The 24310-nt window shown below is 40.8% G+C and overlaps 1 protein-coding gene across 1 annotated transcript in view; it reads right to left on the bottom strand.

Moving 5' to 3' along the window:
* The window catches only part of TEC (tec protein tyrosine kinase), a 95872-nt gene that overhangs the window by 41144 nt on the left and 30418 nt on the right, over window positions 1-24310 (bottom strand). Inside the window, exon 2 of the mRNA XM_060012596.1 lies at window positions 417-521. Coding sequence (XP_059868579.1) covers window positions 417-521 — 105 coding nt within the window. The remainder of the gene's footprint in view (window positions 1-416; window positions 522-24310) is intronic.

Below are 24310 nucleotides of genomic sequence, written 5' to 3'. Positions count from 1 at the left end.
TTGGTCAAAGGGTACAAAGTTTCAGTTATGCAAGATGAATGAGTTCTGGAGATCTAAAGTACAGCATAGGGACTACAGTTAACAACACTGCATATATGAAATTTGCTAAGAAGGTAGCTAAGTATTCTCACCACCAAAAAAAGAAAACAAAAAAAGAAGGGAAGAAAAGAAAATGGCAACTATGTGAAGTGATGGATATGTCAATTGGCTTGATTGTAGCAATCATTTCACAATGTTTACATATACCAAAACATCAAATCATACACCTTAAATATATATAATTCTTATGTGTCAATTATACTTCAACAAAGCTGAAAGAAATCAATCAACAAAGCAATGACAGGAAACACTAACGTCAAATAGTAAGCATGACTAAAAGCCCAGAATTTCACTGTCACAAAAATATGCCAGCTCACCTGAAATGGATATTTATTTTGACAGGGAATGACACCATCATCATTCTTCACTATTTCCACACATCTGATTTTTGACACATCAATAAATCCCTTTCTGTACTTTTTCTGTTAAAAGAAAAAAAAAAGGAGAACCATTCCAATCATAAGTTAAGGAAAAAATGTTATTAATAATAATATTTGTTTTAAAAAAATCACTGATTCAAAATATTACGATTTCCTTAATAATTATCTAAATCATGTCTCCCTATATTGTTAAAATTATTCAAAATACTAACACTGAGGATTGTAATCAAAATAATTAAGTTCTTTAATTTCCAAAGATGAAATTGCTGTCCTTGCCCTCCTCCAAAAGCTCTAGATCTGTTTAGAAAGAGAGTCCCTTTGATTGTGCCTTCCTCTCAGACACACACTGCAACTTCTTCAACTTCTTGATGACAGCCACCCCCTCTCCCCCGAAAATGAAAGCATCAGAGACCAAACCAAACACTCAATCACAAATGCAAACTCCACCAGTTACATCTTCCACTCCAGCACACAGAACTCAGGAGGATGTGAGATGGACACAGGGCGCTCACACAAAGCCTCCATTCAGAGTCTATATTTGAATTTTCTTTTTCTTTTTCTTTTTTTTTTTTCCTTCCCTATTGCCCTTCCTCCCTGCTCAATGCAAATCTCCCTACAGCAAGTAACTAATGACATACCAAGACTCCCTCCTCCGAATCATTCAGTCTTGAGCACAGTAATCTCACATCTGAGAATTTATCCCAGGGAAAAATCCGGAAGATACAAAGTAGTATGTGCAAAGATAACTTGATATACCGTATCCGTGAAAAATTATTACAAATACAATGAAGAAATAAAAAATGTTTACTGAATTATATTAACTGATACATCCCACACAAAAAGCTGTATAAAGACTAAGGTTATTTTAGGAGGGGGTGTAGATAGTCATATGACAAAGAACAGAAGAAAAGTAGAGAAATGAAGATGAAGAACATTGGATTATTTTGGGTGACCCAGCCCTCCCCTGGCCCTAGTCATTCAAAATTGCTTCATCTAATACTCTGAAACTCCCCTCTGGCCACAATCTTTGGGGTCCCTACCCTGCTCCCAGTAACCAGCGCTGCATCCTCACTGTGACCATGTGACCTTCAGACCTGCCAACCCTCCCAGGCCATCAGCTCCCATGTGACGTCTGGCTGTCATTTCACCAGTGTATCCTCCCACCCTCCCTCTCTCCCCCTGCCACCTACCCCCCAGCACACGAATCCCCGTACCCCGGCATTTCCGTCAGCCCCCAGTTCTATGCACACCTTTTTCGACTCATGCGTGCCTGGCTGCAGAAGGTCACAAAACAATCCTAACTGTCCTCTTTGTGCTTAGCCAGGCCTTCGCTGCTGTCCTCAGGTCTTCTGTGTATCTCTAGTGGAGAGAACCTGGTGGCCTCTATGGAGCCCACCAGTCTGATCAGAGCTACAAACCCTTCCCATTCCCCTACTTCATGGAGAAGAGAACAGCTGTCCCAGGAGCACACCCCCAACTTCTTCCTTCTGCAGGTCTAAAGCACCCTAAGATTTACCCTTTTTTCTTCTCTGTCATCCTGCCTCTATGAGAAGGTTAAAAGGACACAACAGCTAAGGACGCTGTAGTAGCACTTAACAGATGTCATTTCCTTTCATGCTCACAAAATTCTCATTTTACAGATGATGAAACTGCAGCTCAGACAGGTTAAACACATTACCCAAGGATCCCAACTGAAAGCTGGGGTCCTAAAGCTCCCCAGACCTTGGATGTCCCAGCTGCAAACAGGTGACAAAATTAATGGAGCCAAGTCCCTGAGGGGGCAACCTGGATTCTGAGCATGGCCTGAGATTTTACTTCTCCTGCTTATAGACACCTTCAGGCCTCTGCCATCCATACCAAGAACCTTCTTCTGGCCCTGCTACTGCCCTAACTCTGTTCTTCCCTTGCTGAAAGAGAGATTATTACACCACCAGTCTTCATTTCCTTCCCACCCACTCCTCCTTAACCACTTGCGATCTGCCTCCCCTCTCGTCACACCTGCTAAAGCTGTTCTCAAAAACACCACCTATGACCAAACCCAAGAGCCTTCGCTCAGCTGTCTTCCGCTCAAGCTGTTAACGAGGCATTTGGGGGTGCTCCGCTCTCTTCTCCTGCAGTGGCCTTGACTTTGGGTCACCCAGGCTTTCCTTCTGCCCCTTCCACTCAGTTTCCCACAGGACAACACCTGTTCTGTGCCAGCAACTGTGTCAAGGAATATATCAAGCCCCTATAGGAAAAGCTCATTTCCTGAGCATACGGTCCAAATATGGAGCCATTTAATCCTCAGATCCTCTGTGAGATAAGTGTTATTAGACACATCTGACAGACGGAAGAAACAAAAATTAAGTCACTTGCCCAAGTTTACCTGTGGGAGAGACATACACAGCAACTTTATCATCCAACGTAGTAAGTACTGAATATTAAAAAGATGCTAAGAGAACATAGAGGAACCAAGACTTACACGATAATTTCAGAAAAGAAATTCCGATAATATCATAGGGAGGGAATGAACAGCACAGCACGTGGGATGAAACACATATTCCAGAATGACCTAGGTTGCCTCATCTATAAAACAGAAATAATAATAGTATCCACTTCATGGATACTATTAGATAGTTATGAGAGTTAAATGAGTTAGTATTTGCAAAGTGCTTAGAAGAGTGACCTGTAGTATCATATCTATGAGTGTTTGCCACATAAAATAAATAAGTGGAAAAAAAAGGTCAGTGTGGCTGAAGGACAGGGTACATGAGGCAGGATGGAAAGGTGAGCAGGGACCAGCTTGTAAAGAACCTGCTGCACAGTACCAAAGGGTCTGGTCAGACAGGGCCACCTACCCTGCTCCTGGGCCTATGCCAGTTAGTGTGCAAAAGAAACTTCCAGAGCGCCATCCTCCTATTAATAAGTCACACGGGTTCACCGTAGAAACCTTAGAAAATACTAACAGCACAAAGAAAATCAAATGACCTTGAATCCCCCAACTCTGGAGAAAATCCCTGTTGACATCATGGAGTTTTTCCAGACACTGCTCTGGGGTCATTTATCACCTACTGGCTCTCTTTCTTGAGCAGCAGACTGTGGTCGGCTTCTGAGATGCCTGTCTCCACTCACCACTTGCCCCTGTGACTAAAAGCAGCTGTCAGATGTCAGTCAATCCACACAGGAAAATTTGAGATGACTGGTATGCTGGGCTGGCTTATGCCCCCTAAATACATGTTCCATGATATATCATATATTGTATTATGCTAATATTTTGGCTTATTAATCCAAATACTTTGCTATGAAGTTTGCAGATAAAGGTTCACGCTTAAGTTGGCCATTCATTATTTTACCTATCCTGCCAGCAAACACTGATCAGACACGAAGCACAGCACTGTGTGCTGCAGCTTCAACGTTATGCAAGGGGGCTGAGGGTTTCCTCAAGAGGAATTCACAACCATATGGTAGGTGGAAGGGGAAGAGGGAAGTGATTCATCATCCAATAAAGACGAAGTCATGCGCTCATGGTATACTACGGAGTGAGACAGTGATTGGGCCAGGAAAAGCTGGGGAAGCTTTTGGGAGGAAAACTGATATTTTGGTTTTGAAAGGATAAGTAGGAGTTTTTCTTTAGAGAAAGTGGAGAAGAGAATTCAGGCAGCAAAAACAACAAAGCACTGATTTAGGGAACAGGAAGAAATGCATTATGGCTGAAGTTCAGGGTGGTTCAGGGGAAGTGTAGGAAAGGACACCAAAATGGTTATTTGAGACCAAATTAGGAAGAGGTAAGTAATGGCCATTTCACCCATTTGTAAACCAGCTTAAATGGGGAAACTAGACAAAGAGATGAAATATGACTTGCTTAAAACCACACATCAACTGAACGGCAGAACTGGGATTTAGGTGAAAGAGATCCTGCCCCTGGGCAAGTCTTACAAGATACACAGTTTTCCTTTAATTTCCAGAATTAAAATACGTTTTAAAATATCAATAACAATCCTAAATTAAACTAATTTTTTATAATTGTATACAAATATCCAGGGCTGGCCCCAGGTGTATCTACAGAACACCCAGACTCAGGTCCTCCTTTCTACACCCCTCTCCCAAGGCATCCTGAGACCCATTACACGCAGTAAGAGTTTCCCTCCAGTATTACAAGGATCCCTCCCTTTCCCTTATATCACAACTTTTGTTCCTAATGTGGCTATTCCCAGCTGCCTGCCACAGAAGGAATCTACTGGATGAATCACCTGTGCATTGCAAAGGGACCTCAGGTCAGGCGCATGGGCTTTGGAGGCAGGCAGATCCTGAGCCCAGCCACGCTCTGCCTTCTCTCAGTTCCTCTGTCTTCAGGAATAGGATAATACTCCTCACTTCATTAAGCTATAAGCAGGAATAAAGATAAGGTACGTAGGTGCTCAGTACAGTGTCTGGCACAGGGAAGTCACTCCCTAAATGGCAGCATTTACTATTAATTAGTCTTCACAGCAACCCTGGGAAATTGTTAGGAAACTGAGCGTCTGAGAGGTAACAAGACTGGCTAAGAGGCTGAGCCAGAACTGAACCCAGATCTCTCAAAATCGCAAAAGCTTTTACCTGACTCCCGGTCTCTCAAGCCTGAATATTTCTGGACTCTTATTTTAGAAAAAGAAAATTATTTTATGTCAAAACCTAACAACTACAGAGCATTCACTCTGAGCCAGGCATTATACGCACCTCTCACATGGTCACTCAATGAATCTTCACATAATTATGGGAACTCTTGTCACCCCATTTTACAGATGAAGAAATCAAGACTTAAAGGGTATAATTAACTGGCTGAAAGTCATACAACAAACCAGGACCTGAACTCTTAATTCCAACCCTGAATTCTTAAGTGCCACGCACACTTTAGTAACTTGATACCACTTAACTAAGTACAAACATAAACTCAGTGGAAATTTCTCATGCTTATAACTCTTAACAACTATAAGAATGTTAAGAGTTCACAAGTTAAGTGCAAACAAACTGGACAATAAATAAGATTTAAACTAACAGCTTACTTGATTGAATGTGACGGCTGGGGTGTTTGCTGGAATTGAATCCCTCTCCCCAAACCAGTTCGTCTGGCGTCCTCAGGCTTGCAATACTGTGTGCCATGTGACGGCCTCTTCCTCCCCTCTCTTACTTCCAACTATCGAAGTACGCACATCTGTTTGCACACACGCTGTCAGCCTATCATTAGGCCTCCATTTGGTCCCACTAAATTGTTTAGTCAGCCTCTGTTCTTTCTCCATAGGACACAACAATTGAAACAGACCATAGGGCTTCCCTGGTGGCGCAGTGGTTGAGAGTCCGCCTGCTGATGCAGGGGACGCAGGTTCGTGCCCCGGTCTGGGAAGATCCCACATGCCGCGGGGCGGCTGGGCCCGTGAGCCATGGCCGCTGAGCCTGCGCGTCCAGAGCCTGTGCCCCGCAACGGGAGAGGCCACAGCAGCGAGAGGCCCGCGTATCGCAAAAAAAAAAAAAAAAAAAAAAACAGACCATAAATACAAACACAAATATGGCTGCTGACGTGGCATGTTTAGTGACAAGGGACCATCCAGAGAATACAGACAAAAGATATGTTATATACAATAAAATATAAAATAGAATTCCTAGATCTTGCAGTCCTCAGCAGACGGACAGCACCAAAGCTTACTACTGCCATTCACTGTATTCCATCATGATCATTTCTTCACTCAGCCGCATTGATTAAAGATTGATTCTGGCTTCCTTTCTTCTACCATCAGCGAGGCACAGAGGTACCAAAGAACTATGATACAGACTTAAAAGAGTTCTAGTCAACCCTTGAAAAAAGAAAGAAAATGATGTATTCTACCAAAAATCTCCAATGAGCCAAAGGTCTATTTTATACACGAAGGTTCTTTTCCCTTTCTACTCAGAACAGAGTTAAAAGAAAGAGTTAAAAGAATGGGCCTCAAGGGCAGCAGGACACATTAATCATGAGAAAGAAAGAAAACCTCAAGATGGATATGACTTTTTTTTTTTTTTGAGGATACTGGGAATAATTTTGATGTAGATCTTTCTGGTATCAGGAGAAGTAGAATAAATAAAATAAAGGCATTTCCAACTTGGTGATTCTATGATGAAACATCCCCTCTTTGCTAAGTACGAAATTCTAGTGAAAAGCGGAAGAAAGCAAAACCAAAAACGTGGCATCCTAGTATTGTTTTCCTCCCTTTTAATCAGCTCATAATAATAACTGACATAGTGGCTTTACATTTTATAAAGTGATTTTACACTAAACAAACACATAAAAAGGGTACTTTAACATTAAGAAGCCAGTAGTTACATACATAAGCATGGCTTAATTATGAAGATTATGGTTTCTAAGATAACATCCAGAATAAAAACAGGATAAATTATAAGGAATCTGAAGGCAAAAAATTTCATTTTCAAAATCACACAATAATCTTCATATAAGATTGTGCTGATATAGGTAATTATAAGGTTTCTGGAGATAGTTTTTCACTGTATTCAAAGTTAGAGTTTTTATTCCCCCCTGAGTGATCACTTACTCTTACGATTTTTCTATACTTCTGGCAACCCTCATGCCAACTCCCTTCTGCGACCCAAGGGAACTTTTAAAAACTAATACCAGGTATGTTTTATTATAGTTGAAAGCAAAACTTACTAATGTAAGTATTTTCAAATAAGTCTAAAACTGATTTACCTAGCTTAGTTCTTTTTTTTTTTAAATAGAGTCACAGATTTATTTATTTATTTATTTTTGGCCACGTTGGGTCTTCGTTGCTGCGTGCGGGCTTTCTCTAGTTGCGGCGAGTGGGGGCTACTCTTCGCTGTGGTGTGTGGCCTTCTCATTGCAGTGGCTTTTATTGTTGCGGAGCACGGGCTCTAGGCACGTGGGCTTCAGTAGTTGTGGCACATGGGCTCAGCAGTTGTCGCTCGCAGGCTCTAGAGCGCAGGCTCAGTAGTTGTGGCACATGAGCTTAGCTGCTCCGTGGCATGTGGGATCTTCCCGGACCAGGGCTCGAACCCGTGTCCCCTGCATTGGCAGGTGGATTCTGAACCACTGCGCCACCAGGGAAGTCCCAAAAGTGACTTTAAATACAAAGTCTGAAGTTATTAGGAAAGAAACTTGTCAAGTCAATTAACTTTTAGAAATATTTATGTGAATAATACGTACAACAATTGACTTTATTGCTAGACTCAAGGCTCTCTTTACTTACCTACATGGACTTTTTTTTAACTTACTGAACATGCCAAAATATTTTGAGTATTGTTTAATATTTTAACACAGCAGAGTCAATGTGTCATAATGGTTGAGAGCACACCTTCATTATCAGGCAGACCTGCATTTAAATGCCAGCTTTGTGGCCCAATGCAAATTAATTGATCTCATTTAGTCTCTATTTCCTCATTTGTAAAATGGGGTTATTAAAATAACTTATCTCCTAGATTATTGTGAGGATTAATTGTGATACACTCATAAAGCACTCGACACAATATCTAGCCCATCGCAATCACTAATATGTTATTAGTATAATTTTTTTGCCTTTAGATAAAAGATTTCTAAAATTTTTCAGCACTTAAACCCTTTTTTCCCACAAATATATCAGAGGATTTAATGGAGATATTTTAAATACTTTACTGGCTTTTACATTGTGTCTTTAGGTAACATAGCAATGCTGCTCTACTCTCTCCTCAGAGGAATTCAACAAACACTCCAAGAACTCAAAAAATCTAGGAGTAGACAATTAAGCTATAATGCATAAAATATTGCAGAGCAAACTAGGGAACTAGGATCATAGCAGAAGCGCTCTTTCTCTTGAAATAAAACAATATTTTAAGAAGCTATTTTTTAAGAGTCATGTACCACAATGTTCATTGCAGCTCTATTTACAATAGCCAGGACATGGAAGCAACCTAAGTGTCCATCAACAGATGAATGGATAAAGAAGATGTGGCACATATATACAATGGAATATTACTCAGCCATAAAAAGAAACGAAATTGAGTTATTTGTAGTGAGATGGATGGACCTAGAGTCTGTCATATAGAGTGAAGTAAGTCAGAAAGAGAAAAACAAATACCATATGCTAACATATATATATATATATATATATATATATATATACATATATATATATATATGGAATCTAAAGAAAAAAATGTTTATGAAGAACCTAGGGGCAGGACAGGAATAAAGATGCAGACGTAGAGAATGGACTTGAGGACACAGGGAGGGGGAAGGGTAAGCTGGGACAAAGTGAGAGAGCGGTATGGACTTACATATACTAACAAATGTAAAATAGATAGCTAGTGGGAAGCAGCCGCATAGCACAGGGAGATCAGTTCAGTGCTCCGTGACCACCTAGAGGGGTGGGATAGGGAGGGTGGGAGGGAGACACAAGAGGGAGGAGATATGGGGATATATGTATATGTATAGCTGACTCACTTTGTTATAAAGCAGAAAGTAACACACCATTGTAAAGCAATTATACTCCAATAAAGGTGTTAAAAAAAAGAGAGAGAAAGAAGCTATTTTTTAAAGTAATTAGGCCCTATCTATTGATTACCACAGAAATGCAGGAAAAGTCCAGCAACTACTTAGGACAATATTTTCTGAGCATCTAATAATTGCTAGAAAATGTGCTAAGCACAAGAGACATGGAGATTAAAAAATATGGCCACTGTATTTACCCGAGAGAAATGAAGGCATCTGACCACACAAAGACTTGTACAAGAATATTCACAGAAGCTTTATTTGTATTAATTGAAAACTGGAAACAACCCAAATGTCCATCAACAGGTGACTGGACAAACAATGAAATACTTCACAGTAATAAAAAGAAATGCAATATTGATACAAAAGATGAATGTATTTCAAAATAATATGCTAGGTGAAAGAAGTTAGCTTTTTAAAAAGAGTACATTCTAGGGCTCCCCTGGTGGCACAGTGGTTGAGAGTCCACCTGCCGATACAGGGGACACGGGTTTGTGCCCTGGTCCGGGAAGATCCCACATGCCGCGGAGCGGCTGGGCCCGTGAGCCACGGCCGCTGAGCCTGCGCGTCCGGAGCCTGTGCTCCGCAACGGGAGAGGCTACAACAGTGAGAGGCCCACATACCGCAAAAAAAAAAAGAGTACATGCTATATGAGTTTATTCTAAAATTCTCATACATGCAAACTAATCTATAGTGTCAAAAATCAGATCAATGATTACCTAGGGATAGTGGGAATGAAAGAGGAGGTATGAATTACAAAAAGCATGGGGAAATTTTGGGGGGTAATGGATATGTTCATTATTTTATTGTAGTGATAGATTCACAAGTGTATACATATATCAAAACTCCTTAAATACTAAAAATAGCATTTCCTTTGCTGCTTGTGTTACAAACTACACAATGAAGTTAGTGAGTTTCAAATGTTATATTAGTCATATTGATGCTTATATACATGTTTAGGCACAGGTAGCTATACCGTGAAAATGATAGTAGTTCAGTAATATAAAATAATAAAAGTCACATAAGTGTCATAGGCAGATTTGTATCTGGTTTTTTCCCCCCAGAAAATATTTACTGTAAATTATTTTCTACTTTGGGATAAAAAAAATTTTGTAATTATATTCAAACTATAAATGTGTGTGTGTGTGTGTGTGTGTGTGTGTGTGTATACGCCAAAAATTTCTAGTGCTGGGCACAATACTCATTGTTCCAGCAGGAGGAATAATTCAATACTCTAAACTGCTGAAAATCTTATAAGTCTCCTTACATGATCTGTCTCTGGTGCAATTCCTATTACAGTATAAACAGTAGAAATTTGATGGATATTTTTCTTATTTCAGTAAGAAACAGGAATGGTTAAGGGAAAAGTTACTTTTTCTTATGTCCTATAAAAGGACAAAAATTCTACAATTTTGATAAAATTTGTTAAATACCTGGGAATAAACTTTATAAGAAATGAGTAGAACATATATGAAGAAAAATAGAAAACCTCACTGAGAGATATAAAGGAGAATTCTAGGTAGGCAATCTAAACAACCATAAAAAAAACCTCCTCAAATAATATAATTTAAATACATGCAGTTAACTATATATTGATTATAACCTCAATAGAGCTGAAAAAAATATGGCTGCGGCCATCAGGGACCTTGACATCTGGGAACATTTGGAAACTAAGAAATTCTTTGCTAATAATTTAGTGTTACAAATCATAGACTTAAAAAAGGAAAACCGCAATGACAAAAGAAAAAAATAGGTATAAAAATTAAGCAACATAACTTCATAATGGGCCAGAAGTAGGCAATCAATCAGCTCTCAATTAAATAAAGGCTCTGCCTTAGTATTTATTCTGATTTAGAAACAACTTATCCATTCACCTGATTCATCTAGTACTAAATGAATTTCTGGTTAAAAAATAAAATTAATTTAATACCTTCCCCCAAAGCTGGTGCCCGGTTCTACACTCCTCTTTCTTCCTTTCTCAGCATCTGCTTCTTCGAGGCAGGCGTGGTAAAGGTCACCAACTGGAAGGTCAATGAAGACACACCCACCTCCTCCTCAGCACCTGGCACGTGCCCAACAACTTTTTGCATAAGTGCATGAATGAATGAGGACATAAACGAACAGGAGGCGATTCAGCTAAGTGGACAGGAGGCCTTCCTTAGGTCTGATTTCACAATATCCAGTCACAGCCACCACTTTTCTGTGACTATGCTGTTTCAGAGAATAATTTCGGCTAGCTTTATTTCTGCCCCTGCTCTCTCAGACATATGCCATCCCAGGGGGGCATAGGCATGCCACAAATCACCAGGACCTAAGAGACCCTTCCTCTGCCCCTCTGTTCAATCAAAGCACACTGCTGCATGTGTGAATACCAATTAACAGAGTAACTGTCACGTTACAATCCTGAGACACAACTCTATCAAGGGACCCCTCCTCAACCACAGAGATGGTAATCCCTGGATATGTCTCTGCAAATCTCTGCCTTTTTTGTTTGTCTGTTTGTTTAAGTAGGAAAAGAGAAGAAACAGAGAAAAAAGAGAGAAGGAAGGTCCTTTAACCTAGGTTTCAGTTCTCAAGTTTCTACGGTTAACAGTGACTAGTAGAACTTTGCTTCTGTACTAGGGATTCTGTGTGCCTCTGTGTGTGTGTGTGTGTGTGTGTGTGTGTGTGCACGCATGCATTCTGAGGCTCTCCAGTAGACACTTCGTGTGTTCAGGGTTTTTTTTAAATGACATTTTATATCTTTATGAAAGTGGAAATAACTAGAATCACACGAAAGTGATCTCTTATCAAGAGGAACTTGGGAGACAGAAGCTTTGTGAGTTTCTGGTGGGTGAGAATTACAGACAGCAAACAGGGCAAAATAGAAAATTCCATTTCCAGGATGGGTGGTAGGTGGCAGAGGCAATTAGTAATGCCAACACACGAGGCAAACTCTGTGGCTTTTGCATGTGGTATGAACCCACAGCTGCAGCACGAGTAGGGGTACGATTCTCATCCCCACTCCCAGTATCCCCATCATGACCAAAGGGATTGATGAATCCAGAGAAATCACAGCCCCAGGAGTGGGAAACCCCTGTGGCAATTGCCCCACACAGCCTCACACTAGGAGGCTGACCCGTGATATATACGCAGGACTGAGTTTCTGGGCAGGGAAAAGGCTGGGAGGCTCATAGCCTCTTGGGAAATTGACCTCCACACTGCCCACACCGGACCAGTTCCACCACTAAGAAAAATCTGTCTGCTTGTCTGATGTGAGTGGACCACAAAGGTGTTTCCAGACAAGTATGAACTGGAGATGTGATTTCTTTAACACTGAACCGAGCTCTGCTAGGGTCCTGCAAGACCAGAGCATTAGCTTGGTCTTTAAATAAGCTTCCACTGGACCATATACAATATTTCTCTAGTTTTCTCCAGTGTTAAAGGGATCACCCTGGAGTTTGTTTTCTAAATACCTTTAAAATATTCAACGGGCTATAACAGTAGCTTCCCTAGACTGCTTGCTGCCCCTGAGAAAGCGACATCCCTCCTTTTTTTCCTATAAAGATAATCGGTCGTCCTAGGAAAAGTTCCTTCCTTTTGTTTCTACTGGGGCCTAGGGGCTGGGGGTGAATGGGAGGAGGGTGAGCAGGTGGGCATGGGGAGAAGGAATCACCAGGAGAACAGCAGCAACAAAGAGAAAATGTGTATCTTGGATTGAGGTCTCTCATAAGGAAAGATGAACTGCCCATCAATTCTCCCCACAGTAAGATATCCAGAGAGAAATATACAAAATTGCCTAGTTCCACAGGTTTCTGGAGGCCTAACAGGTGCCAATCACTGCTTTTACTATGGTTTCTATAGGGATATTCACTTTGTGTTACAAAACTTTGGCTTTTTTGTAACACACAAAACAAAACTTTGGTAAAACGACCTCTTAATTGCAAACATTCTACAGATAAAATTATTTTTAAAACAATTTCTTCCACTAACTGGGTGTGCTTTATGACATCAAGGAAGTTCTGTTGATATGTTTTGAGGTGTAATGATAGTATAAAGGTTAAGATGCTTTATGACATCAAGGAAGTTCTGTTGATATGTTTTGAGGTGTAATGATAGTATAAAGGTTAAGATGCTTTATGACATCAAGGAAGTTCTGTTGATATGTTTTGAGGTGTAATGATAGTATAAACGTTAAGATGCTTTATGACATCAAGGAAGTTCTGTTGATACGTTTTGAGGTGTAATGATAGTATAAAGGTTAAGATGCTTTATGACATCAAGGAAGTTCTGTTGATATGTTTTGAGGTGTAATGATAGTATAAAGGTTAAGATGCTTTATGACATCAAGGAAGTTCTGTTGATATGTTTTGAGGTGTAATGATAGTATAAAGGTTAAGATGGAGACTCTGTCTTCTGGAGGTAGATACTGAAGCATCTGTAGAAGAAATGGTATGATTTCTATATGATAATGAGAGTGGGAAGGATTTGCTACAAGATAATGGAAGTGGGGGGAGGGAGGATGACTGGGGGTTATTTGGCTGAGTGCTGGATACATGGGGGTCACTGCACTATTCTGTCTACTCTTGAGTATGTTTGAAAAGTCTAAAAAATACTTCTTCCCATCACATTTTAAAAAATCCTGATCAAAGCAGTAGTTGGATCTACTTACAAAAATTTTTTGTGAGAATATAGAAAGGGTCCATTGTAAACGGGTAGAAAGTACAGATGGGCAAATTGCTTAACTACGACTACTAAAGCTTTAGCTATCCTTGTGGTACGGTGTTACTCTGGATTCAGAAGAAGAATCAACACAATCCCTGATGTTCACACAGTGCTCTCAGAGGTCATGTTTATACAGCTCCCTGCATCCATCAATCTCTAAGTGCTCCAATTTTAATTATAGATCTACTGATCCTGATCAAGTAACGAGTTATTTAGCATCTGCATTTTACAATTAGGTAAATGGGGCACTGAGGTTAAACCAATTGATCAAGGGCAAATGGAGAAGATACAGAACTCTAGGCTGCACTGCTCTACTCTTCATTGACTATCACAGCTGGGGGCCATAATTAAACTATTCATCCCTCTTAGTTTGCTACTGCTAATACAATTAACCCTCAAATAATCTAGTAAAAATTAATCCATGTTGCAGAATACATGGCCATTCCAAGAGATGCTCCCCAATGCCAAATACAAGATCCTCACAGCCTAGCAGCCAGGCTATACTCACCGTGAGCCCACCAGCACCTGTGATGGGGCATTATCTGGTTGATTTTCTCTGAGGGACCACATCACACCACCTAGACGGCAACCAGCCTCGCAAGGCTTTCAAGGAACTTGTAGGAGTTACTGTAGCAACTCCAGTGAGTATATCTGAAACCACCATATTACCAAGCACAGGCTTTTAAGTGGATTCAGAAAGAAAGGTGGCTTTTCTCATCAATTCACTAAGGTAATATTAGGTCAAACCAGAAGAAACTGCTATTTTTGTTGTCAAAAATGATCAAATATTAGTAATTTCAGATGGTTCCATTTAATAGATTTGTACCCTTAGAACATTTTGGTCCTACTCACATACCTCACACTCTGAAATAAAAGCAGCCTGTACTTTTTCTAACTTCTGCATATCATAAATGCAGTTATCATTTGTGAAACTCTTGTTGGGTACCTGATGTCCATAATAGATGGGTAGGGGAACAGCACCCACCTGGTGTGCTCACCACCAGCACCCAGCACAGCCAGAACTCAATCAATATTTGGTGTGGACAACCCAGGAAAATGTTGGAATTATAATTAGATTTAACTTAACCAAATTAAAGCATCAGACAGTTAATCTAGAGTAAGCTCAATTCTTTTAAATCACACACTATTTCAATTGCCAAATTGATAGTTATTTCATTGTTGCATGTTTCATGGATATCACAATTGTGCACTTTGTAAACTTTTCATTCCTAGTTATGAAAGGAAGTAGGTCACAATGAATAGTTTATGTCCCCAAATCAAGTCTTACATTCCATACACAGGATATTAAACAAAGTCTGGAATTAACCCACATATCCTCAGACCTTTCTATTATCTCCCCTACACCTCCTTACCCTTCCAGCTCTCACAGTCAACATTTACGTAGTATCTGCTCCTGTTCCCAGGAATTTCCAACTGATTGGGAAGAGATGATTATTCATAAGGCAGTGTGAAAAGTTCTTTCCCGAACAAAATGCAGTGGGACACAAAGGAAGAAGAGGTTAATTCTTCCAGAAGAATGGTCAGAGAAGGCTGCACGGAGAAGGTGTCTCTTTGAGCTGACTGAGCCTTGAATCATGAACAAGAGTTTTCCAAGCAAAGAAAGGAGAAAAAGTATCACCAACAGCTAGAACATCATAAGCAAAGGTGTGTGGTTACAAAAGAGCACGGCAGATCTAGGGATGTCAGTGTACCTGTATGTTCAGATGTACTGAGGAGGAAAAGTGGAAGAGGCAGGACAGGAGGCTGGGAGGGTGAGAAGGGACCACATTATGAAGGGCTCTGTATATAGGGCTAAGGGGTTGCACTTAATCTTCAAGGCAATGAGGAACCATGGCCTGGAATGATTATATTTTGGCATGCAAGGACCCAGGCGGTTAAAAACACAAAACTAAGCCTGGCTCTGTTACTTGGTGTGCTATTCGTCTTTGGAGGAAGAAACCTGGGTAGCTTCTGAAAAACAAAAATGAAAGGACAAACCATTTTTACTTTGTTTTACATATCTTATACCTCTTCAGACTAAGAACCAGCAGGACTCTAACAAGAGCTTACTGCTTAAGAGCAAAGACTGGAGCCAGAATGCCTGAGTTTGAATCTCAGCTCTGTCACTTACTTGCTGTGTCTCGTCAGACAAGCTACTTAACCTCTCTGTGCTTTAGTTCCTTTCGCTATACCATGGGGTGACTAATAGCACCACAACTTCATAAGTTTGTTGTAAGAATTAAAGAGTCAATTCATGTTAAGCTCTCAAAACAAAGCTGACAAATGGTAAATGCCTGATAAAATTAGCTATTAATATTATTTGAAAAAAATATTAGTCCTTAGGGAAAACAAAGGAAAAGTCACTAGTTCTGTTAAAGGAAAGACCCTCACACCTACCTTCTAGACCCTAGGAAAGATCTTCTGAGAACTGATGTCAAATTTGATTGTATCTTAGAAAATAAAATGGCATGAATGAGATCCTTCCCTGGGTCATGACAAATATCAATTCCCTAAAACGACAGGAGGATATACTAGAAATGACCAGTATCCACCAACATCCACTCTTTTCATCCAGAAAAAGAGATTAACCTTTACTTCATAGGTCTGATAATTCTGTTTTTAAAAAGGACGGTTGATGCTTCATGTGACTGTGCTATTTTTGCCTTTTGAGGCTATTTTAGCTGTCTTACAGTATGAAACCAATAATGAATCAGCAACTGACTATATACGCACTTCCTTTTTACGTTAGAAACAGTTGATCTCTGGTAACGCACAGCCTTTACACACAGCAGCAGAGAACACCTTTGGCCAAAAATTTCTCTTCCTTCAAAGTATAATAGTAGTATTACAAAGGAATACTTCTACCAGTTTCTTAGGCTTTCTTGAGGGCTAATTCTTTTTCTGTTGAATATAAAGACTAATGTAAGTATGACTCAGACAGTCTCAGCTGGATTCCTGGCTCTGCCACGTTCTGGCTCTACAACCTTGGGTAAGGTACTCAACCTCCCTGTCCTTCAGTTTCCTCATTTGTAAAATGGGAATGATAACTGCATCTACCTTATAAAGTTCAGAGGATTAAAGTTAATACTTGCAAAGCACATAAGACCATGACATATGGTAAGCACTCTGGAAGTATTTGGTAAATTGAAAAAAAAAAAGCTTACAAGAAAGTCCCAAAGCCCTCTGCCCCTAAACCGAGAAGGCAATCTTGATTTTCACTGTGCAAAAGGATGTGCACTCAGCAGGTCATCAGAGTACTGACTAAATTTTAAAAACCATTGCACTTACATTGCTGTCTTCCTCAATCATTCTGTAATCTAAATACTTGGGTTTATGCTTCCATGGACCTTTCGGCTCTTGAGATTTTATTTAGGTTACCTTGAAGACAGTGCAGAACATAGAGATTAATCATAGTAAACATGAATACTAAATTGAAGAACGCTTAATGACCAGACAGCTGTTTGGCAAATAGTTCGTTGACCCAGCAGACTTAATTCTGCTCCTGTTGGAAAAAGACTCTGTCTTGATTCTTCTGACTTTATACTGGTTGTAAAAGAAACAGAATAATAGAATAACATGTTTTTCTTGTTTAACTGGTAGTTGAATATAGAATTTAGGTAGAATGGTTTTTCTCTTTTCGGTTTGTATTTGAACCTTAATAAAACTTAACATGCAAAAAAAAAAAAGGATGTGCATTCAGGAACCAGGAAATGATAAAAAGGATAATGCTTTCCATTGCCTCTGTTTTTAAAGTAGAAATATCTTCCTTCTTAAATTTTTTTTTGGCCCAAACAGACAGAATAGTTTGAAATATTCTGTTTGCATACAAATGGCCTTGCAGGGTAGGTATTTTCTCCATTTACAGATAAAGAAACTGAGACTCAGAGAGTTTTATCAACTGACCAATGTCACAGCTGGTAAATGAAAGATCCAGGATTCAGAGCAAATCTGTCTGGCTTTAAAGCCTGCTGCACATCCCCTTGGGAAGCTAACTCCTTCTGGGATAAAGAGAATTAAATGGATTAGATCTGATGATTTCAAATTCACTTCTCTAGTCCCAACTTCTCACTTGGGCCTGATTCAGTATCTCTGACTACGTAGCAAGACACTTCTCTTTATGTCTTTCATTTATATCTCTTTAACATGATACAGAATAAATTCGCCATACCCATCCTTGAACCTAAATCCCATTCAATCATTCAACAATCATTTATTATCTACCCCAGGTCAAGTACTGGGCTAAGCAATGCTTTCACCTGCCTTGTGATTAGTTAAGAGTCAGAGACTGAAAAAACAATTGTACTAATAATTTATTGAACAGAGATACGTGGTAAAAAGCACAAGATGATATTATACATGGAAAACGAATCTAACCTGGAAGATCAGAGAGGCTGCACTGAGCAAGTGATATTCAAGCTGAAACCTGAAGAAGCTAGTCAGTCAAGGGAGGGGATGCATGGATGCTGGACAGAGGACACAGCTAAAGTACATGCTGTAATGTGGAAAGGAGCCTCTAAGGAGCACAAAGACTGGTGAGCTGGAAGGTTACAAGTGAGGAAGAGAAGGAATTGCAGATGAATGTAGGCGGATGGGCAGGCTACTGGACCAAAGGCCTGCTGAGGTCTTGTGAGGTTTAAATAAGGGATAATGAGAAGTTTCTGAAGGGTTTTAAGCAGGAGAAGAACATGATTGTATTTGTGTTTTTAAAAGATCACTGTGGCCATTATGGACCACAGACTGGAGAGGACAAGAGTAGAAAGAGGAACCTATTAGGATGTGACAGAGATCCCTAGTTGTCTAGCCACAATCCACTTCTCAGCAGTAACAGAACCCTAACTTTTAGTTGTGTATATTAATATTCAGAATAAAAGACTATTTCTTGGCTCCCTTTGCAGCGAAGTACGGCCATGTGGCCAAGTTCTAGTCAATGAGATACAGGCAGAAGTCTGTATGGAACGTAAGGGAAGGCTGTTAAGGAAAATCGACTCAGGTGGGAGAAGTACCCTCTTGCTTTTCTTTCTTCCTTCTTCCAACCTGCAATTCAGAGAAGACGGCTGCAGCACCAGCAAAAGTCTTGGGCCAAAATAAAAGATATAAACTAGGATGATAGAAGGGAAAGACAGGCTCCAAGATCCCTGGGTTGCATCTACCATACCAGTTTAGGACAGCCTGCCTCCAGTCTTTGTCTTTTTTCCACCTTGACAGAGAAAAAAAATTCTGTTTTATTTAAGCTATTGTACTATTATTTAGGGGGTTTGTGTGATATATAGCCTAACTCCATCCTAACTGGTACAGAGGTTACTGTATTCATCCAAGAAGAGGCAGGGGTGGTTTGGATCATGGTGGTGGTAGACATGGGAAAAAGTGGCAGGACTGAGATTATATTTAGAAGATAGAATCAGCAAAATCTGTTGAGAGTCCAGACATGAGAGAGGGTGAAGGAGAGGGGTAAGGTCAGACTGACTTCCAGGTATCTGGCACAAGCAGCTGGGTAGACCACGGTACAGTTATTGAGGTAGAGATGGTAGGGACATCCTGAGTTTCTTTTCAGACATTCTGAATTTGAGATGCCTATGGAAACTCTGAGGCCTCAGAATAGACATCAGGCTGGGAAACATAGTGGAGACGTCATTCGCACATAGATGCCAACCCAAAGCCACTGGAATGGATGGTGTCTCCTAAGGCAAGTGCAGAGTGAGAAAAGCGGCCTGAGAACAGACCCTTGAGGAACGCTGATTCTTGAAGGAGACAAGAACCAGTAGCCAGAAAGGAAGCAGGAAGACCGTGGAGTTCACCCCAGGAGATAAACGCCATTACTCATTATATGAACCAGAAGGGCTAGGGGCCATCAAAGAGGCAGGGAGATCACTTCCATGTGGCACTGTAAGAACATGGAAGCAGGGTCTAACAGACAAAGACGGGCCAGGCAGAGGATAAGGAGAGAGGAGCAAGGAACAGGAGAAGCAGAATGTTCTGAGAGTCTGGTGTGGTGGGAGCGAGCTCCGAGACTGGAGAGGGACTTTGGAGGGGCTACATTCTGGGCAGATGGGAGAGGCGGAATCATCCCCTTCCCCCGACACCCCGAGAATCAAGAGCCCGGTAGGTGTTCCTCCTCTCACAGCCAGAGTCATAGGTGGACCCCAGGCTGCCTGGCTCCAGCCCACCATGGCTTGTTTGAAGGTAGGCAGGCTTCATCCACTATACTGGAACTCCTTTCAATTATCCTAAATTTTCTGCTGTCAGTTAAAAGTTTTAAAGGAGTGTGGGGTTGAGGGTCAGGAATCTTATGGACTCAGAGCAACAAGAGAAGTCAAAAAGAAGGATTTCTCTATACCGAGGGTTAACACTAACAGCAAGGTTACTAACTTTACTTCAAGACTCACTATATGGCAGATCGTGTTTTAAACTCATTTAGTGCATGTTTTAGAGGCGTTCTCTCAACTGATTCCCACAACAACCCTGTGAGGTAATAACTATTATTGTGCCCATTTCACAGATGAGGAAACTGCGGCACAGAGCAGTTAAGTTCACTTGTCCAGCTTCATATGAGCTACTGAGTGACAGAGCCCGGAACGGGAACACTGGCCATCTAACATCAGAATCAGTGCTTCTTGTTTTAGTTAGAAAGCTTGCTTTCCTTAACTCCAGAAAAGAATATTTCCAGCCATAACATTAATTAGTGGAAACATAATGATGTAAAGCCATAAGCAGGATAATAACTACTTCACTTGAGAGCTGAGGGAAATGGCCAAAGAAAGGTAAGTTGTTTTCTTTCTTTGACTGGTCTGTCTGGTGACTCAGAATGAAAGGAACCGGGTTTTAGTCAGCCTGGTCTGCTCTCTTCCAGTACTGTTCTTCTAGAGCAGAGCCCCTGGGAATGTGCTTATAACAACTGGACACAATGTAGACAATTCAGTCAGTCTGTGCACATAAGAACAAAAGAAGGTGTGACCCCAACATGTAACCATGACACAGAGGAAGTCAGATGGAGGAAGCTGTTCCACTTTTAGTCAAAGTTCACAGAAGTAAAAGTGAGTTGGAGGCAAGGTGTCTGGGGCACTGGAAGAAAAGAACCAATATTTCCATTGGAGATACAAATAGCAGACCTCAGTACTTCAAATGAAGGCCTTTCAAGAGAGAACAGTCACTGAGAAGTCAGAGTTGGGGTTGTGAAGCTACACAGAGATGTCTGGGCTAAGCAGTTATAATGAATCGTGATTTGGAGGTTCTGGCTGAACCCAGAGAGCCCTTCCAGCACAGAGGCCTTACAGATGGTACACACACACACACACACACACACACACACACACACACAGGGGCTGAGTATCACTGAGGATTTGCACAACTCAGCGCATCATTATTAGAAACCCAGCTCACATCAACTTTGACGCAGGCGCTGGGAAGGGAAGCTGGATATACTGATAAGCAGACATGGTCTCTGCCCTTTCTCAACTTTCTTTCCTATTTTTGCATTTGGTTAGCATACAGAAAAGAGTTAACACAGCAGGCTCGAGACTGCTACTCTTAGAAAGGCCTACTTGCCGGTTCTGCAGTTGGCCTGGGCTGGCATCTAGGAACTCTGACTTTGGGAAGGTCCCATCATTCCCAGCACTGATAAGAACTGCTCACTGGGCCTAAACTGTTTGTACAGACAATTTGGTTTATGCTGAACACCTGCTTTTCCTTCTGGAGTCCGGAATTTTGGTTCATGCTAGGCAAATGGTGCCTATTTAACCAACCGGTCCCCTAATGAGTCTCTAATGAGCTTCCTGGTAGGCACTATTTCACATGTGCTGTCAACTCACTGTTGGAGGTTTAAGCACATTCAAGGTGACTCCGCTGAGAAAGGACTCTTGCAAGCTCATGCCTGGTTTCCTCAGGATTTCGCCTCATGTGCCTTTTCCCTTTGCTGATTTTACTTTGTATCCTTTTGCTGTAATAAATGAGTCATGAGTACGATAATATGCTGAGTCCAATGAGTCCCCCCAGCAATTAATCAAACCTGGGGGGTGGCCTTAGAGATCCCTCCATCTCTCCAAAACAGCTGGTAAACTGAAATGAACTTTGAAGTAAGAAAGACCTGACTTAAACCCCAACGATGATACTTATTAGCTGTGAATCACTGAGGTAGTTAATAAAGTTCCCTAAGCCTTGGATTTCTCTGAAAATAAGATAGTAAAACCTGCCTCAGAAGACTGTTGTGAAGATTAAGTATGTGGTAGACACTCAATGAACATTATATGCTTTTCTCTTTAGACTAACATGTGAATGGCACCCCTACGGATGTGCAGGGCCCAGCCTGTACACACCAGGCAGCCCTAATGAGTTTCACTTCACCCACTCCTCCCTCCACTAATGTGCTGGAGTCAGCTTGTGCCAGCTCACGAGAGCCTACTGTGCACACCATTTCCGTGCTCCACTTTCAATGTCATGTTGGTGGCTGGAAATCTGCCACAGTAGGAGTACGTAAACCATGGAAAGTAGCAAACACTAAAAATATGGGCTTCCCCCTTGACCCCCAGTTGCTAAACATTTACTATCACACCACTGTCCCCTTCATTAAAAAATCAAGTAAAAATGAAGTTCCTGCCAGACAAGCTTTATTGCCTAACCAAAGGCGGCAAGCATATATGCATTTTAAAAAGCAATAGGCTGGGCTTCCCTGGTGGCGCAGTAGTTGAGAGTCCGCCTGCTGATGCAGGGGACGTGGGTTCGTGCCCCGGTCCGGGAAGATCCCACATGCCGCGGAGCGGCTGGGCCTGTGAGCCATGGCCACTGAGCCTGCGCGTCCAGAGCCTGTGCTCTGCAACGGGAGAGGCCACAACAGTGAGAGGCCCGCGTACCACAAAAAAAAAAAAAACAAAAAAGCCAATAGGCTACATGAAATGATGCTCAACATTATTAGCCATAGGGGAAATACAAATCAAAACCACAATAAGATGCCACTTCACACCAACTAGGAGGACTTCAATCAACAAGAGAGATTTTAACAAGTGTCTTAAGGAGGATGTGGAGAAACTGGAACCCTCAATCATTCCTGGTAGGAAGGTAAAATGTCACAGCCCCTTTGGAAAACAGTCTAGCAGTCCCTCAAAACGTTAAACATAGTTACCCAATGACCCAGCAAGAAAAATGAAAACATATGTCTACACAAAAACTTGTACTTGGATATTCACAGCAGCTCCATTCAAAATAGCCAGAAGGTGGAAACCACCCAAATAGCCATCAACAGAGAAGTGAATAAACAAAATGTGGTATATCCTTATAATGTAACATTATGTAGTTCTAAAAAGGAACGAGGCCTGGGTATATATCTGAAAAAGAAAAACCAACACAAACACTAATTCGAAAAGATACATGCACATAGTAGCAGTATTTACAATAGCCAAGACATGGAAACAACCTAAGTATCCATCAACAGATGAATGGATAAAGAAGATGTGGTCTATATATAAAATGGAATACTATTCAGACACACAAAAAATGAAATTTTGCCATTTGCAGCTACATGGTTAGATTTGTATGGCATGATGCTGAAATTAAGTCAGACAGAGAAAGATAAATACTGTATGGTATCACTTATACGTGGAATCTAAAAAATACAACAAACTAGTGGATATAACATAAAAGAATCAGACTCACAGATACAGAGAACAAACTACTGGTTACCAGTGACGAGACAGGGAGGGGCAGTACAGGGGTGGGGAAGTGGGAGGTACAAACTACTGGATGTAAGATAGGCTTAAGGATGTACAACACAGGGAATATAGCCAATATTTTGCAATAACTGTAAATGGAAAGTAACCTTTAAAAATTGTATTAAAATAAAAAATTTTTAAAGGAATGAGGTACTGATACACGTTACAACATGAATGAACCTTGAAAACATTATGCTAAATGAAAGCAATATACAAAAAAAAGGTAACATAGTGTATGACTCTGTTTATATGGAATATCCAGAACAGGCAAATCCATGGAGACAGGAAGCAAATTAGTGGTTGCCAGGGGCTGGGAGGAGGGGGGAAGGGGGACTGCTTAATGAGCACAAGGGTTGTTCGTTGGTTCATTTGTTTGTTTGTTTCAAAGACCCATTGCTTTCCCTTGTTGGCTTTCCTCGTATCAGTCTTTAGGATTCTATCGTGTTTAGTCTACTCCTTTACACTGGAAGTCCTTCCGGCTGAACATTTTAATGACCCATCTTGATAGTTTCCAGCTAGTTTCCAGTTTTTTTGTCTTGAGGAATGACCAAAACTATATGCAGTTTTTCAGATGTTAATTACGTAATTTTGTGCCATCTGGATTTATACGACCTAATATATTATACCTTATGACTTTTCAGATGACTTATAATGACAATCAATTCAGAATCACAATAATAATGATAGCTAATTTTTTAAAAGATACAAATTGTTTTCAACACCAATTTTTAAGTAGATGTTCACAACTGCATGAAATAGGTAAGGCAGATGCTACACCTCCCACCGCACCCTCCCCTTTTTACGCATAAGATCACTGAAGTTCAGAGTAATTATGTGACTCCCTGTTTCCACAGACCAAATAAACACTAGACCTTGGGTTTACTGACTCCCCATTCTTATATTTGACAGTCTTAGAGACTATCAAAAGTTAGAGGTAGAAG

The sequence above is a fragment of the Delphinus delphis genome, chromosome 5 (genome assembly GCF_949987515.2).
Source record: "Delphinus delphis chromosome 5, mDelDel1.2, whole genome shotgun sequence".
Lineage (NCBI taxonomy): Eukaryota > Metazoa > Chordata > Mammalia > Artiodactyla > Delphinidae > Delphinus > Delphinus delphis.
This window is presented reverse-complemented; position numbering and strand designations above follow the sequence as displayed.